Source organism: Somniosus microcephalus, chromosome 4 (assembly GCF_052327205.1).
Source record: "Somniosus microcephalus isolate GS21.2 chromosome 4, FLI_Smic_1.0, whole genome shotgun sequence".
Lineage (NCBI taxonomy): Eukaryota > Metazoa > Chordata > Chondrichthyes > Squaliformes > Somniosidae > Somniosus > Somniosus microcephalus.
Genome location: NC_140990.1, coordinates 294,614,869 through 294,633,502, shown reverse-complemented (window position 1 = coordinate 294,633,502; position 18,634 = coordinate 294,614,869). Strand labels below are relative to the sequence as shown.

Sequence of the window (18,634 nt, the reverse complement as noted above, 5' to 3'; positions counted from 1 at the left end):
CACCTTGAGTATTGTGTGCAGTTTTGGTCACCTTACCTGAGGAAGGACGTTCTTGCCATGGAAGGAGTGCAGCAAAGATTCACCAGGCTGATACCTGGGATGGCAGGAATGACGTATGAGGAGAGATTGTGTCGATTGGGCTTATACTCACTGGAGTTTAGAAGATTTAGAGGGGATCTCATTGAAACCTATAAAATTCTGTCAGGCCTGGACAGACTAGATGCAGGAAGGATGTTTCTGATGGCCGGGGAGTCCAGAACCAGGGGTCATAGTCTAAGGATAAGGGGTAAGCCATTTAGGACTGAAATGAGGAGGAATTTCTTCACCCAGAGAGTGGTGAACCTGTGGAATTCTCTGCCACAGAGGGCGGTGGAGGCCAGTTCATTAAATATATTCAAGAAAGAGTTGGATATATTTCTTAAGGCTAAAGGGATCAAGGGATATGGGGAGAAGGCAGGGACAGGGTACTGAATTTGGATGATCAGCCATGATCTCATTGAATGGTGGAGCAGACTCGAAGGGCCGAATGGCCTACTCCTGCTCCTATCTTCTATGTTTCTATTTTAACTCCCTCCACTTGGTAGAAACGAGGCAGTAGCAGAGTTAGAATAGAGGTGGGGGACCTACTGCCCATTTCTTGCTCCGCCCTGATTTTCCATGTGCCTTGTGCTGGGTGACCAAGACAGCCAACTGGATTAGATGGGAGCCTCCTCAAGCTAGCAAATCAGGTTACAATAACACACACAGGACCCCAATTCATATTTTACGGGCCTACTGGGCCAACACAAGTGCTCCACTCAGTAAAGGCTGGTGATACAGCAGAAAAGGCCCAAAAAGCTAAGTGCTAAAATTATTTTTGTGGGGGCATGAGGATCAGGAATGCGCCTCCTGGCTCCACAAAAATAATGTGGACTGCTGCCATCTCAGGCACCCACTCCCCTACCCCCACCCCCTCCGTTTCCTCTCGGACTACCTCCTTGCTGGCTGGGTCAGCCTCTGGGCTGCCCGAACTTTCTACAGCGCAACACCATTTTGGGGGTCGTCGGTGGCATGTTAATGAGGTCTGGTCCTTGAACCAGACCAGTCATCTCGCCTCAGGAACCAGGCGGCCGGCGCTCCTGCTCCGCCAGCCACCCAATGATTAAAATCTACCCTGTAATCTTAAAAACAAAAATCTCTTAACACCTCAAGATCAGGCCTATCGCTTAATCACTTACAGCCATCAGTCCCTTTAAAAACTATAACCACAAGTTAAAGATGTGCAAAACATTCTATGGAGTGATGATTTCAAAACTGGACCATTGCACTTGAATTACATTTCTGTTGATCCAATAAATTATACCAAATAATTAATTATGAAATGCACAATTTAGGACATGTTCCATTACAGAAAAGGGGGATGGCACATACAACAGGGCTGCCTCAGTCACAGGGGTGTTGATTATGTCAGACCCACTTAGATTAGTTCGATAGCAAAATACTGCAGATGTTGGAAATCCGAAATAACAACAGAAAATGCTGGAAAAACTCAGCCGGTCAGGCAACATCCGTGGAGAGAGATTTGAGTTGACGTTTCGGGTCGAACCCTTCTTCAAAACTGGAAAGAAAAGAAAATAGATCGAAGGCAGGGCTGCGATCGGACAAAAGAATTAAAAGAAACAAAAGAAGTAAAAGAGACAATAAAAGGTATTCGAAGCTAGACGAGGTGGTAATAGGCTGAGATTAGGTGTGAAGTGTACTGGCAGGGCAAGAGATAGCTGCCAGGTGTGAAAGAGAAACAAAAGGAAAGGGGGGGGAAAGGAGTGGAAAAATTACAAGAAAAATTTAATAGGGGCCGAGGTTATGATCTGAAATTGTTGAACTCGATATTGAGTCCGGAAGGCTGCAGAGTGCCTAATCGGAAGATGAGGTTGCTGTAATAGCATCTCAGTATTCAAATATTCTGTAATATTCCAACTCTACCTTCACTTGCAGCAAAAAATGCAGAACACCATTCGGTCTAATTTATCAAAGACTTAAGAACAAGCCTCAGTTTACTGAAGAAACTGTGCGATGGAAAGAGTTAAAGGATGACTAGATGATAATGACAACTCATTGGGTGCAATGTTATCTGTCCTTAAACCATCTGCCTCTATTTGAGAGTGATATTGCTTTGTCCTAATGCATTACAAAAACAGCTGTAACTATCTCCAGTGTTGCACTTTGCCATTAATCGCTGCCTTTCAGTGTAACTTAAGTATATTCACAATCATCTAACTGAATTCCAACAATGTAGTTACAGGCTGGATTCCCAAGATGCATCCCCACAGTGCATCCTTCCAGCTGCAATATTATAATCTAATTCCAAAGTGCTGTTGATTTTTTTAACTCTGAAAACAGCGACAGTTAGAACTTATAAATACTAAATTTCCTTTTTTAACATATCAATCAGAAATACTAGAAAAGACATTAAGAAAACAACAGGATTGTTCAATTTTTGATTTCATAGGCTGTAATGCAGACATTGGTATTAGAATTCTTCAAATGCAAATGGTTGATCCTATGATTATTGTTTTATTCTACTTAAAATAATAAAGATGTTGGTTCTGCATTTAAATAATCATCCGGTCACAGCACCTATTGCCTATAAAGTCCCATTTTCACTCATTTTTGAAGATTAGGTATAACCACAATATACCTAGCACAAAGGAAGATAGTTGTGGTGGTTGAAGGTCATCATCACAGCCCCAGGACATCGCTGCAGGAGTTCCTCAGGGCAGTGTCCTAGAACCAACCATCTTCAGCTGCTTCATTAATAACCTTCCCTACAACATAAGGTCAAAAATGGGGATGTTCGCTGATGACTGCAGTGTTCAGCACCATTCGCAACACCACAGATAATGAAGCAGTCCATGCCCGCATGCAACAAGACCTGGACGACGTTCAGGCTTGGGCTGATAAGTGGCAGGTAACATTTGTGCCACAGAAGTGCCAGGCAATGACTATCTCCAACAAGCAAGAGTCTAACCACCTCCCCTTGACATTCAATGGCATTACCATCACCGAATCCCCCACTATCAACATCCTAGGGGTCACTATTAACCAGAAACTTAACTGGACCAGCCACATAAATACTGTGGCAACAAGACAGGTCAGAGGCTAGGTATTCTGCAGCGAGTGTCTCACCACCTGATTCCCCAAAGCCTTTCCACCATCTACAAGGCACAAGTAAGGAGTGTGATGGAATACTCTCCACTTGCCTGGATGAGTGCAGCTCCAACAACACTCAAGAAGCTCGACACCATCCAGGACAAAGCAGCCCACTTTATTGGCACCCCATCCAACACCTTAAACATTCACTCCCTCCACCACTGGCGGACCGTGGCTGCAGTGTATACCATCTACAAGATGCACTGCAGCAACTCGCCAAGGCTTCTTCGGAAGCACCTCCCAAACCCGCGGCCTCTTCCACCTAGAAGGACAAGGGCAGCAGGTGCATGGGAACACCACCACCTGCAAGTTCCCCTCCAAGTCACACACCATCCTGACTTAGAAGTATATCGCCGATCCTTCATTGTCGCTGGGTCAAAATCCTGGAACTCCCTACCTAACAGCACTGTGGGAGTATCATCACCAGACGGACTGCAGCGGTTCAAGAAGGTGACTCACCACCACCTTCTCAAGGGCAACTAGGGATGGGCAATAAATGCTGGCATTGCCAGCGACGCCCTGATCCCATAAATAATTTTAAAAAAAAATAATACAGGCTGATTATTCAGTCATTTTCAGCAGGTTGCAATACCATGGCCCAGATTTTGCTGCAGCAGGACATCAAATGTCTGCCATTAGTTAGACTTGCCCTTGCACATTCAGGTGTTTTACTTATTTGCATGGCAAGTTGCTGAAAGTGCGATCTGATAACAGCGCAGTGAGAAAAACAGGGCATCTGGGACCTGAGTGAATGGGGCAAGCATCTCATTGAGTCCTGTGTATCCCCTTAACCAATCAGATTGAAGGATTGAGAAATAAACAGGGCAAGGTCTGAGAAGGCAGTGTAAGTTAGAGTGGGTGAATTCAATGTCAAATCAGGTACAGTGAGAGAACTAAAGAGAGGGGAAAGAAAGATTGGATTAAGAGAGAGAAAAAAGAGACAAAGGAAAAGTAAAAATTAATTTAACATTTTTTAAATCTCCAACAACAATTAACACCTGAAGGAATGAGACTCCACACTTTTAATAGTTAATTTTCAGTGCCAGAGAGATTGATTGTCTGTAATTAACACTTATCACATTGTTAAAAGGCTACTTACACTTGAAATGATGTGACTTAACTTTCTGTAGCATGTTTAGTTTGTATCTACTGCGCAAGTACAGTAGCTTCATGCCATTCAATGCATTTCAACGGTGAGGCAGACAGCAAGATGCTGTTTTGTGAAGTTAACAGCAGAGCAGCGCAACTCGGACAGCAACTCTTGGATATTCACGTTTAACTACGTCTGCCCCTCGTCTGAATTTGCTGTACCATTTGCGCATAAATAACGGCGAGCGATATTAGTCATTAGCCTCACTTATTTTGAGAGCAAAATCTGGGCTGATCTGATTTCCACCAATGCTGCCAGACTTTTAAAGGTGTTAGATGGCCTTTCCCATGTTCATTTGGTTAATATCTGTATGTCCCCCATCCTTTATTCTTCAGGTACAAAACAAGGCACAAACCATTGCTTAAATTTTCACAGTGACAGTCTTAACTAGCCCTTTACTTCATTCATACACTGGAATTTGAAACATTTCCAAAGTAGGTGCTAACCCAAGTTATTTGAGATTTGCTACAGCGGATATCAGTTGGTAACATTTATTTAAGTACCTGTGGTAGAGTGGTGCATAAAATTTAAATTAATGTTTTAACTACGAGAAATAACAGTTTCATAAGACTTTAACAATGAACACACATTTAATAAAGTAATGCTCGCAGAATAATTAATAAAACATTTTAAATGCTGGAAAGACAGAACTATTCCAGTCTTTACATAATTGGAATATGTTATTTTTTAATAAGTACAGTACTATGAAAGGTGGAGGATCTCACATTTGAGGAGCTTCTCTTTTCATTTATGAGTAACTGGAAATGGCAACAAGCATTGAGTGCAATAGTTGCACTAACCTGTTGTCAAATAATTTCAGTAGAGAATTGCATCATTTTGTATGTGTAAGACTTAAAATATTTTATTAATGTGCTTTACTAATAGAGTTTGCTTTGCACAAATTACAGATTGATTATAGGCTGAGGCTCTGCTCATGAAGTGGGTGAATAATACAGCCCACATTAAACAACAACGTGCATTTATATAGTACCTATAACATAGTAAAACGTCCCAAGGCACTTCACATGAGTATTATCAAACAAAGTTTCACACCGAGCCACGTAAGGAGATATTAGGATAGATGACCAAAAGCTTTTCTTAATTCATTCTTGGGATGTGGGCGTCGCTGGCAAGGCCAGTATTTATTGCCCATCCCTAATAGCCCTTGAGAAGGTAGTGATGAGCCGCTGCCTTGAACCGCTGCAGTCCATGCAGTGAAGGTACTCCCATAGTGCTGTTAGGGAGGGAGTTCCAGAATTTTGACCCAGCGACGATGAAGGAACGGCGATGTATTTCCAAGTCAAGATGGTGTGTGACTTGGAGGGGAACTTGCAGGTGAGGGTGTGATGGTATTCCCATGCGCCTGCTGCCCTTGTCCTTCTAGGTGGTAGAGGCCGCAGATCATACTCCTGACTTGTGACTTGTAGATGGTGGAAAGGCTTTGGGGAGTCAGGAGGTGAGGCACTCACCGCAGAATACCCAGCCTCTGACCTGCTCTTGTAGCCACATTATTTATGTGTCTGGTCCAGTTAAGTTTCTGGTCAATGGGACCTCCAGGATGTTCATAGTGGGGGATTCGGTGATGGTAATGCCATTGAATGTCAAGGGGCGGTAGTTAGACTCTCGCTTGTTGGAAATAGTCATTGCCTGGCACTTGTGTGGCGCAAATGTTACTTGCCACTTATCAGCCCAAGCCTGAATGTTGTCCAGGTCTTGCTGCATGCAGGCACGAACTGCTTCATTATCTGAGGAGTTGTGAATGGCACTGAACACTGTGCAGTCATCGACGAACTTCCCCCCTTCTGACCTTATAATGGAGGAAAGGTCATTGATGGAGCAGCTGAAGATTGTTGGGCCTAGGACACTGCCCTGAGGAACTCCTGCAGTGATGTCCTGGGGCTGAGATAATTGACCTCCAATAACCACAACCATCTTCCTTTGTGTTAGGTATCACTCCAGCCAGTGGAGATTTTCCCCCTGATTCCCATTGACTTCAATTTTACTGGGGCTCCTTGATGCCACACTCGGTCAAATGCTGCCTTGATGTCAAAGGCAGTCACTCTCACCTCACCTCTGGAATTCAGCTCTTTGGACCAAGGCTGTACTGAGGTCTGGAGCTGAGTGGTCCTGGTGGAACCCGAACTGAGCATCGGTGAGCAGGTTATTGTTGAGAAAGTGCTGCTTGAGAGCACTTTCGACGACACCTTCCATCACTTTGTTGATGATTGCGAGTGGACTGATGGGCCGGTAAGTGGCTGGATTGATTTTGTTCTGCCTTTTGTGGACATGACATACCTGGGTCGTTTTCCACATTGTCGGGTAGATGCCAGTGTTGTAACTGTACTGGAACAGCTTGGCTAGAGGCATGGCTAGTTCTGGAGCACAAGTCTTCAGCACGACAACTGGGATGTTGTTGGGGCCCATAGCCTTTGCTGTATCCAGTGCGCTCAGCCATTTCTTAATGTCACGTGGGGTGAATCGAATTGGCTGAAGACTGGTTTCTGTGATGGTGGGGACCTCCGGAGGAGGCCGAGATGGATCAACCACTCAGCAATTCTGGCTGAAGATGATTACAAACGCTTCAGCCTTGTCTTTTACACTTGCGTGCTGGGCCCCACGATCATTGAGGATGGGGATATTCATGGAGCCTCCTCCTCCTGTTAGTTGTTTAATTGTCCACCACCATTCACAACTGGATATGGCAGGACTGCAGAGCTTTGATCTGATCCATTGATTGTTTGTTCGCTTTGCTCTGTCTATAGCATGCAGCTTCCCCAGGTTGGTACCTCATTTTTAGGCATGCCTGGTGCTGCTCCTGGCATGCTCTCCAGCTCTCCTCATTGAACCAGGGTTGGTCCCCTAGCTTGATGGTAATGGTAGAGAGAGGGATATGACATGCCATGAGGTTACAGATTGTGGTGGAATACAATTCTGCTGCTGCTGATGGCCCACAGCGCCTCATGGATGCCCAGTTTTGAGCTGCTATATCTGTTCTGAATCTATCCCATTTAGCATGGTGGTAGTGCCACGCAACATGATTGAGGGTGTCCTCATGGTGAAGATGGGACTTCGTCTCCACAATGACTGTACGGTAGTCACTGCTACCAATGCTGTCATGGACAGATGCATCTACGACAGGTAGATTGGTGAGGACGAGGTCAAGTAGTTTTTTCCCTCATGTTGGTTCTCTCACCACTTGCTGCAGGTCCAGTCTGGTAGCTATGTCCTTCAGGACTCGGCCAGCTCGATCAGTAGTGCTTCCGAGCCACTCTTGGTGATGGACATTGAAGTCTCCCACCCAGAGTACATTCTGTGCCCTTGCTACCCTCAGTGCTTCTTCAAAGTGGTGTTCAACATGGAGGAGTACTGATTCATCAGCTGAGGGAGGGCAGTAATCAGAATAAGGCTTCCTTGCCTATGCTTGACCTGAAGCCATGAGACTTCATGGGGTCCAGAGTCAATGTTGAGAACTCCCAGGGACACTCATTCCCAACTGTATATCACTATGCCGCCTCCTCTGGTGGATCTGTCCTGCCGGTGGGACCAGGGATGGTGATGGAGGAGTCTGAGACATTGGCTGAAAGGTATGATTCTGTGAGTATGACTATGTCAGGCTGTTGCTTGACTAGTCTGTGGGACAGCTCTCCCAATTTTGGCACATGTCAGTGAGGAGGACTTTGTAGGGTCGACTGGGCTGGGTGTGCTGTTGTTGTATCTGAAGCCAGTGCCTAGGTCGATGCCGGGTGGTCCGTCCGGTTTTATTCTTCTTGTTCATTGTAGCAATTTTGTACAACTGAGTGGCTTGCCATTTCAGAGGGCAGTTAAGATTCAAACCATATTGCTCTGGTTCTGGTGTCACATACAGGCCAGACCAAGTAAGGACGGCAGATTTCCTTCCCTAAAGGACATTGGTGAACCAGATGGGTTTTTACGACAATCCGATAGTTTCATGGTCACCATTGCTGATACTAGTTTTTTATTCCAGATTTATTTAATTAACTGAATTTAAATTCCCCAGCTGCCATGGTGGGATTTGAACTCACGTCTCTGGATCATTAGTCCAGGCCTCTGGATTATTAATCCAGTAACATAACCACTATGCTACCATTCCCGTAAGGAGCATCTTAAAGGAGTAGAGAGAGGTAGAAAGGCAGAAAGGTTTAGAGAAAGAATTCCAGGTCTTGGGGCGTAGGCAGCTGAAGGCACGGCTGCCAATCGTGAAGCGATTAAAATAGGGATGCACAAGAGGCCAGCTTTGGAGGAGCGCAGAGTTCTCGTAGGGTTGTAGGGCTGGAGGACACTACAGAGATAGGGAGAGATGAGGCCATGGAGGGATTTGAAAACAAGGATGAGAGCTTTAAAATCGAGGTGTTGCCGGACAGGGAGCCAATGCAGGTGAGCGAGTGATGGGTGAACATGACTTGCCGCGAGTTAGGATACGGGCAGCAGAGTTTTGGATGAGTCGAACAAAATATCTTTATGCCTGTTTGCCCAGATCAAAGTTTTAGGAATTCTGGCTGGGATGATGTAAATTTAATCCAGGATGAGCAAAATTGAACCACTTCAGTGTACAGTAATGGTTAGACAGGGCAACAGGAGACACAGCTGAGACTGAGAGATACAAGACCTTCTACAGGTGTTCATCCCATGGTTATACACTGAACCAATCTGACACAGCTCGTTCAGATTTCAACTTTTTATTGATAGACAATTATGGTACCTACTCACCAAATTGGGAAGCCCCCAAGGATATTTGTAGCTCAGGTCATGTAATATAACTTACCAATCCAGTTCATGTGGTAAAGGTAGCAGCCGACTGCGCTTCCATTGACTGGAAGTCAACCTTACTTCATATATTTGGTAGCACTATTACTAACCTGATAATAACCTATTTGTACTAATAATTTGACACTTCGTTCCCATCAAATTTATAAAATTATTTTATATTGCAAGTCATAGATGAATGTAATCTTAATTTAATCAAATTAAGAAAAATGCATTATTTGGGTGGTGCAACAGAACACTGCATTAATTTACATGGCATATTTATTGTATATCCTTTTGAAACGCCACAGTTGTTTTCTGAGCTCGGTTAGATAAATCGACAGCACGTAGTCGAGAAACAATCCCTTTTCCATATGTGCAACTGCAAAATTGTTAATAATAGGCTGCTGTTGAAAAGCAGCTGCATTAGCATTTTATAGCCCTAACTCAGACATGCTTTCCTACAGTTTACAACAACCACTACCAGATAAATGCAATAATGGAAGCCATCCAGAAAAACCCTGCTTTATATTGGTTATTAGACTTTGGCACAAGGCAGTGCTGCTTAAAAATATTTTGCAAACTATTTTATTTAAAGCTACATGATCATTCATAGTTCAGGAAGGGATTTATTGTGAAAATAGAAATTCTACCCTATTACAGTACAAGCTGATATGATTTGAGAGTTCACTGACAAACTTAATCTTCAGCTAAGTATTCTGAACCATGTGTTTTGGAGAAATACAGCTTGTAAAACTGCAGGTTTTCGCAGCCACTGCCTTAGGATTACTTTATTCCTGGTTGAGTTCTTTGATGAAGTAACAGAGAGGGTTGATGAAGGTACTGCAGTAGATGTATGTATGGACTTTCAAAAGGCATATGATAAAGTACCACGTAACAGACTTATTTGGAAAAATAGAAGCATATGGTATTAAAGGGAAGGTGGTAACTTAGGTACATAATTGGCTAAGGGACAGAAGGCAGGAGGTGGTGGTGAACTGATATTTTTCTGATTGGAGCAAATTATGCAGTAGGGTCCCCCAGGGGTAGGTATTAGGACCATTGCTTTTCTTGTTGTATGTAAATGACCTGGACTTGGGTATAGGGAGCACAATTAAAGTTTGCAGGACTTGGCAATGTAGTAAATAGTGTGCAGGATAGTAGCAGACTTCAGGAGGACATAGATAGACTGGTGAAATGGGCAGACACATGACAGATACAGCTTACTGCGGATGAACGTGAAGTGATGCACTTTGGGAGAAACAACACAGAGAGGCAGTATAATCTAAATGGTACTATTTTGAGGGGGGTGCAAGAGCAGAGAGACCTGAGGGTGCTTATTCACAAATCTTGAAGGAGTCAGGGCAAGTTGATTAAGCAGTTAAGAAAGTATATGGGATACTTGGCTTTGTAAATAGGAGCATTGAATACAAAAACAAGGAAGTCATGTAAAGTTACGTTTACAAACCACTGGTTAGGCCTCAGCTGGAGTAATGTGTACAATTCTGGGCACCACACATTTGGAAGGATGTCATGCCTTGGAGAGGGTACAAAGGAGGTTTACCAGGAGGATACCAGGGATGAAGGACTTCAGTTATGTGGAGGGATTGGAGAAGCTGGGATTGTTCTCCTTCGAGCAGAGAAGGTTAAAGGGCGGCCTAATAGAGGTATTCAAAATTATGAGGGGTTTTGATAGAGCAAGTAGGGAGAAAATGATAGGCAAAAGACCTAGAGGGGAAATGATGAGAATTTCTTTCACACACAGGGTTGTGATATCTGGAACCTGAAAGGGTGGTGAATCAGATTCCACAGGAACTTTCAAAAGGCAATTGGACATGTATTTGAAAAGAACTCATTTGCAGGGTTATTGGGGAAAAAGCTGGAGTGTGGGACTAAATTGGACAGCTCCTTCAAAGAGCCGGCACAGGCACGACAGGCCATATGGGCCCCTTCTGTAAGATTCTATTCCATACAGTGCATGGTTGGTAATTGCTCCGGACATTGGCCCAGCAAGAACCACATATCAACAAGATCAGGAATCCTTCTGCCCACCAATATCGTGTTAGATATTGGGCTATTGGAAACTGTACAACAGCGCTTCTTAGGATCCTTCTGTCCTGAGCATTTCATTTGTTATTCAGCCAGTGGAAATCACCTGCTAGAAGTCTTCAAGATCCTCCGATCTAGTGCAGTGCATTAGATACCAAGACAGAATGAGTTGAATGGCCATGATCTGCAGACTGTAATATCTGTTGGGAGTTGCATGCTAGCAATCTACAGGATTCTCTGAACTGTAGCTAAGCAATTGGTGAGCAAGAGGTGCACACCAACAACCTCACGCTAAGAGGTGCACACCAACAACCTCACGCTAAACATTCAATCTGTGGGAAACAAATTACAACAAGTATTCATACCTACAAAACTCAATAAAAACCTAACTAAGTTGAGTTTATAACAGTATGATGATTAAAATAGTGGACAAACAAATGAGAGTACATTACTTTCTAATGAAGGTCAAGCAACCATTTACCCATTTCTCCACCTACAGGTCCTTTCTCAGTCCACAAGCTCCTGGGGCCAAGAATGCACAGAAGATAACCTGCTCCCTGTCTGTGCACAAAGCTATTCTTCGCCAACAATCAGGGGGCAAAAATAGCAATTTGCTGCGGAAATGCCTTCCAATTATCCCTTCTCCTTGTGGGAATTGCCCAGTTCCACCCAGCATCATCCCTACAACATGATTAAGGTAGAAAACTCAATGAAATGGGGCACAAAGCTGTGGTGCTGGATGTTGATGCTCCAACACATAGCAACTGCTAACAAATAAATCCATTAAAAAAAGTTTCTCCTGCCCCTCCAGTCTACATTATGTGTGCCTTCATATTGGCAATCATGGAAAAATTCAGGAAATTATTTATTTTAATCACCAACTTTGTACCTGATATTGTTCCAGTCCTTCCCAAGCACGGTGCCAAAATGCTTGTTCCCTTGAATTCCAGCATATAAAAGTTGGATTTTTCATCTAACTTTATGTTTGTGCAGATAGGCTACCAGGCAAATTTAATTTTAAGGACGTGTATGTACAGTATTACCTGCCGAAAGACCAAAACAGTAAGAAAGCATAAAAAAACATACATCGGTTTATTAAAAAGTGCTGGGTGAAACCAGCAGGCCCCACAAAGCTTTGTATTTATATTTGTTTGTTTTTCCACCAATGATGTAAAGGTGGCATGTGGGAAAAGATTTCAACAGAATCGTATTATCCCTGGAAGTCACTCTCATTGGGTTCAGCTCTTGGCTTTCTTCATCACTTTATTTTCCCAAGATGATTCAAGACTTGCTGGCTTTAAGTGTTGAATAAATAGAATCAATAATTCTCATATATAAATATGTATTTAAGTTACTGTGCCATGAGTTAATTGTAGTACTTCATTCTGTTTGACATCCAAGAAAAAGAGCTATGCTCAAAGGATGTGATTATGGCCCTTGGCAACTGTGTTGTCAATAGGCATGAAACATACATAGGATTAACGAGCTTTTCTGCTTTGAAGATGATCTATATTAAGACCCAGTCAATTATTTTCTGTTATTTTTTTATTCCATGCTCCTATTTACATTTAGTTCTTTGGCTCCGCCTCCTCCCATGTTGGCATGTTTCCCCCTCTCAGATGGCAGGCAGGCAGGCAATCTGTTCCCTCGCAATTGCAGTAAATGCTTTGTCAACAAGTCCTAGAAAATACCAGAGACGGCCTGAGGGCAATGAAAGGCCAGCTAGGAGAGTATTGGAGTAATCAGCTCTGAAGGTATCAAAGGCATGGATGAGATTTTCAGCAGCAGATGGGCTGAGGTAGGCAGATGATGTCACAGAGGTGGTCAGTGTTGAACAGGATGCTGAAGAAAGAAAGAAAGACTTGCATTTATATAGTGCCTTCCACGACCACTGGACATTCCAAAGCGCTTTACAGCTAATGAAGTACTTTTTGAGACGTAGTCACTGTTGCAGTGTAGGAAACTGCAAACAGTCTGGTTCATCCTCAGACAGTAGGGGTTGGAGTTGGTGGTGAAGGTATGAAGGCTGTAGCATGGGTCTGACCCTGAGCTTCTGGTTACCCATCATTTTAATTCTCCGTCCCACTCACACTCTGACCTCTCTGTCCTTGGCCTCCTACACTGTTCCAATGAAGCTCAGCAGACGCTCGAGCAACAGCACCTCATCTTTTGATTAGGCACTTTACAGCCTTCTGGACTCAACATTAAGTTCAACAATTTTAGGTCATAACCACCGCTCCCATTTTTTTCGTCCAGCAGCTGTTGGCAATGATTCTGCTATTGTCATTTACACCTCCTCTAGAACCATCTTTTGTTTCTTTACTTGTCCCATTACCACACCCTTTTGCCTTGCACCATCATCCCTTTTGTCATTTAATCACTCCTGCCTTCCACCCTATCACAGACCTTCCCTTTTGTTCTTTCCTCCCCTCCCTCCTTTCCCTGCCTCTGTACTTGCTTAATACCTGTTACATCTCTAACTTTTTCCAGTTCTGACGAAAGGTCATCAACCTGAAACGTTAACTCTGTTTCTCTCTCCACAGATGCTGCCTGACCTGCTGAGTATTTCCAGCATTTTCTGTTTTTATAACTAATACAAACACGTTTTTAAAAAGTTGAATCCATTTGTCTGTATGTTTTATGGCTTGGCTTTTAATGCATATCCATATAATGAGCTGTTCTAATTTCTAAACCAGCCTTCTGCTTTTTATTTAGGTTTAACCACTATCCCACAGAACACAATTACTTGTGCAAATAGACCCTGCTTCCCAGGAGTTCAGTGTTTTGATCGGAAACCACCATATGTTAGTTTTGTTTGTGGCCGCTGTCCTGTAGGATTCTTTGGCACCGGGCGGACATGTATGAAGATCCCGCGGCTTGGTGAGTGTGAATTTAGCACTGTAAATCCATGAATACATGAGAGTAGAATACATGAGAGCAAGTGTACTTGATGATATAACAGAGTTTTTACAATAAATTCAGTTCTTTATGTGCTGCAACTGATACATTTGGCCATCCTAACCTAAGCTGATGTTACTTTGTTTTTGTTAAAGTGCCATTAAAAACTTAGGGGGAAAAATTGGGTCACGCCCCCTTTGGGGCGTTAACTTCGCCGGGGCGCTACTTTTAGTGCCCCAAAAAAGTTAGCACCCCCACACCCGAAATTCACCAGTAGCACCCCAAGAGGGAGGCGGGGCGCTACTGGAAACGCTCTGCGGCATGTCACGCCTCGGTACTGCAGACCTTCCTCCCCTTCTTAAAGGGGAGGGACCTTGTGCAGTGTGACCCAGGGCCCAGCTGGGCCACCAGGGATCGGAGTGCCGGCAAAAGGACCCGGCACTCGAGAAGTGCCGGGCTCATGGAGCGCAGCCGGCACTCCACGGAGGGGCGGGGGGGGTGCTGCTCAGGAGGTCGGGGGCGGCAAAGCGGGCAGGTGCTGGCAGGCAGCCAGCGACAAAAATGGCCGCCCGGCACCTTCCCTTTAATTTTCGCCACCCCAGCCGCAGGTAGGTCTCCCTGACCCCATTGGACATAACATCCGGCGGTAAGTCAGGGGGCGCTACCAAAGATCGCAGCCGGGGCGTGAGCGGGGCGCTGCGCACGGCGATGACGGGAGGCGCAGATCAACCGAATTTTTCCCCCCTAGAGTTCTTTGTTTTAATGCTTTTATATAAAAGAAATAAAGATTATTTGATACGTTTTATAAAAGAATAAGAGAACATTTTGAATGGGCCAGATCTTGCATCTCGCAGCCCTATGTGTTTCTTATGTGGAAAGAGTTTTTTTTTAAATAGATAGGAACATTGCGTAGTCATATTTATCTAAATTTCACAGCATTTTTAAAAAAAGTAATTAAATGGAAAGGTGTCGTATCCTTGTGGCAGATTAAGTGTTATATTTATATCATAGAAACATAGAAAAATAGGAGCAGGAGTAGGCCATTCGGCCCTTCAAGCCTGCTCTGCCATTCAGTATGATCATGGTTGATCCTCTATCTCAATACCATATTCTCGCTCTCTCCCCATACCCCTAGATGCCTTTTGTGTCTAGAAATCTATCTACTTCTTAAATATATTCAGTGACTTGGCCTCCACAGCCTTCTGTGGTAAAGAATTCCAGAGGTTCACCACCCTCTGAGTGAAGAAATCTCTCCTCATCTCAATCCTAAATGTCCTACCCCATATCCTGAGACTGTGACCCCTTGTTCTAGACCCCCCAGCCAGGGGAAACATCGTCCCTGCATCCAGTCTGTCTAGCCCTGTCAGAATTTTATGCGTTTCAATGAGATCCCCTCTTATTCTTCTAAACTCTAGTGAATACAGGCCTAGTCGACCCAATCTCTCTTCATACAATAGTCCTGCCATCCCAGGAATCAATCTGGTGAACTTTCGCTGCACTCCCTCTATGGCAAATATATCCTTTCTTAGGTAAGGAGACCAAAATTGTACACAGTACTCCAAGTGTGGTATCACCAAGGCCCTGTATAACTGTAGCAAGACATCCATGCTCCTGTACTCAAATGAAGGCCAACATAACTGTCTGTGTGGAGTTTGCACATTCTCCCCGTGTTTGCGTGGGTTTCCTCCGGGTGCTCCGGTTTCCCCCCACAGTCCAAAGATGTGCGAGTTAGGTTGGTTGGCTATGATAAATTGACCCTTAGTGTTAGGGGGAGGGATTAAATACGTGAGGTTACGGGGATAGGGTGGGATATGTGTTGGTGTAGGGGTTACGGGGATCGGGTGGGATATGTGTCGGTGCAGGCTCGATGGGCTGAAATGGCCTCTATCTGCACTGTGGGGTTTCTGTGATTCTGTGATTCTGTGATAACATTTGCCTTCCTAACTGCTTGCTGCACCTGCATGTTTGCTTTCAGTGACTGGTGTACAAGGACACCCAGGTCCCTCTGTAATTCAACATTTCCCAATCTATCACCATTTAAATAATACTCTGCCTTTCTGTTTTTTTCTACCAAAGTGGATAACTTCACATTTATCCACATTATATTCCATCTGCCATGTTCTTGCCCACTCACTTAGCCTGTTGCGATCCCCTTGAAGCCTCTTCACTTTCTCTTCACAATTGACACTGCCACCTAGCTTTGTATCATCAGCAAATTTGGAAATGTTACATTTAGTCCCTGATGTGCCTCAATAATCCCGAGACTCGATGTTAGCGGAACAAAACAAGGCTTTTATTAACTTAGAAGATAACACGCAGTGGAGAGAGGTATCTTCCATCTGGAGCTCTGCAGTACTGGATATGAGGCCAGACTGAGCTGGCTTACATAGAGGCCAGGTATGGGCGGAGCCCTACACACAACACATTCCATACATTCCAATATACAATACAATGGTGAGGAGAAACCTGAAACCAACCACAGTCACAGGCAGTGATGATATACAATACAATGGTGAGGAGAAACCTGAAACCAACCACAGTCACAGGCAGTGATGAATGGAATATTTCATCACATTCACCCCTTCTATAGATTTAGTCTGTTCGGGGGTTTGGTAGTCCCCTGCGACCGACGTGGCTGTTGTGGTGTCGCGGGTGTCGGCTGGGTGTCCCCGGTGGCCTCCTGGGTCTCTGCCGGGGGTGCCGCCAGGGTTGTTGAAGGGGTAGTTGGTGGGGGTGCCGTTGGTCGATGTTCTTCCGGGGGTGATGAAAGAGTAGTGGGTGGGTAAGAGTTGCTGTGGTCGTTGTTGCTGCTATTGCCGTGGTTGTTGTCGTTACCGGCTGGAGCGACGTCTTTTATTGACACGGTGTCCTCCCTTCCGTCGGCGTGCCGGACATACGCGTATTGGGGGTTGGCGTGGAGTAGGTGCACTGGCTCCATGAGAGGGTCCGTCTTATGACCCCTCACATGCCTTCGCACGAATACCGGACCTGGGGTGGAGAGCCATGACGGCATGGATACGCCTGAGGTGGATTTCCGGGGAAAGACAAACATTCGTTCATGAGGCGTGGCATTAGTGGCAGTACACAATAGCGACCGTATCGAATGGAGCACATCTGAGAGGACTTCCTGCCAGCGGGAGATAGGGAGGCCCTTGGTCCTTAGAGCTAGAGTGACTGCTTTCCATACTATCCCGTTCTCTCGCTCCACTTGACCGTTACCCCGGGGGTTGTAGCTGGTGGTACGGCTCGTGGCGATACCCCTGGACAGCATGTACTGGCGTAGCTCTTCACTCATGAAGGACGCCCCCCTATCCGTGTGGATGTAGCTCGGCATACCGAACAGGCAGAACAGGCTGTTGAGGCATTTAATGACCGTGGCGCTGGTCATGTCTGGGCAGGGGAAGGCGAATGGGAACCGGGAGTATTCGTCCACAATGTTCAGGAAGTAAACATTGCGGTCGACGGACGGGAGGGGGCCCTTGAAATCTAAGCTGAGCCGCTCAAAGGGCCGTGTAGCTTTGATTAAGTGGGCTCTATCAGGGTGGGAGAACCGAGGCTTGCACTCAGCGCAAGTGCGGCAGTTCCTGGTCAGAGACCGAACTTCCTCAATCGAGTAGGGTAAGTTGCGGGACTTTATGAAGTGGAACAGCCGCGTGACCCCTGGGTGGCAGACGTCATTGTGGAGGGTCTGTAGCCGATCCCCGGTGGCGCTGGCACACATCCCTCGTGAGAGGGCATCTGGGGATTCGTTAAGGGCCCCTGGCCGGTAAATGATGTCATACTCGAAGGTGGAGAGCTCGATCCGCCACCTAAGAATCTTATCATTTTTGATCTTCCCCCTCTGTTTATTATTGAACATAAACGCTACCGACCGCTGGTCGGTAAGTAGGGTGAAGCGTTTGCCGGCTAGGTAGTGGCGCCAGTGGTGCACTGCCTCCACGATGGCTTGGGCCTCCTTTTCCATGGAGGAGTGTCTGATCTCGGGCCCTTGGAGGGTCCTCGAGAAGAAAGCTACGGGCCGCCCCGCCTGGTTGAGGGTGGCCGCCAAGGCAAAGTCAGACGCATCACTTTCCACTTGAAATGGAGTGTTCTCGTCCACTGCCTGTAGCGTGGCCCGCTCAATATCCTGCTTAATGCTTTTGAAGGCGGCGTGGGCCTCACCAGAGAGCGGAAAAGAGGATGCTTTCAAGAGGGGGCGGGCTTTGTCGGAGTAGTTGGGGACCCATTGGGAATAATAAGAAAATAACCCCAGGCACCTTTTCAGGGCTTTGGGAGTGTTGGGCAGGGGCAGCTCCCGTAGGGGGCACAATCGGTCGGGGTCTGGTCCGATTTCCCCATTCTCCACCACGCTGCCTAGTATGCAGAGGCGCGTGGTGTTGAAAACGCACTTGTCCTCGTTGTAGGTGAGGTTGAGTTTTTGTGCGGTTTTCAGGAACCTCTCGAGGTTCGAGTCGTGATCCTGCTGGTTGTGACCGCAGATGGTGACGTTGTCGAGGTAGGGGAAGGTTGCCTGCAAGTGGTGGTCATCGACCATGCGATCCATCTCCCTCTGGAAGACCGAGACCCCATTCGTCACCCCAAAGG

General features: G+C 45.5%; 1 protein-coding gene across 1 annotated transcript in view; it reads left to right on the top strand.

Annotated features, from left to right (window-relative positions):
• The window catches only part of LOC147120554 (von Willebrand factor D and EGF domain-containing protein), a 403,257-nt gene that overhangs the window by 341,123 nt on the left and 43,500 nt on the right, over window positions 1–18,634 (top strand). The window contains exon 20 of the mRNA XM_085986654.1: window positions 13,868–14,032. Coding sequence (XP_085842780.1) covers window positions 13,868–14,032 — 165 coding nt within the window. The remainder of the gene's footprint in view (window positions 1–13,867; window positions 14,033–18,634) is intronic.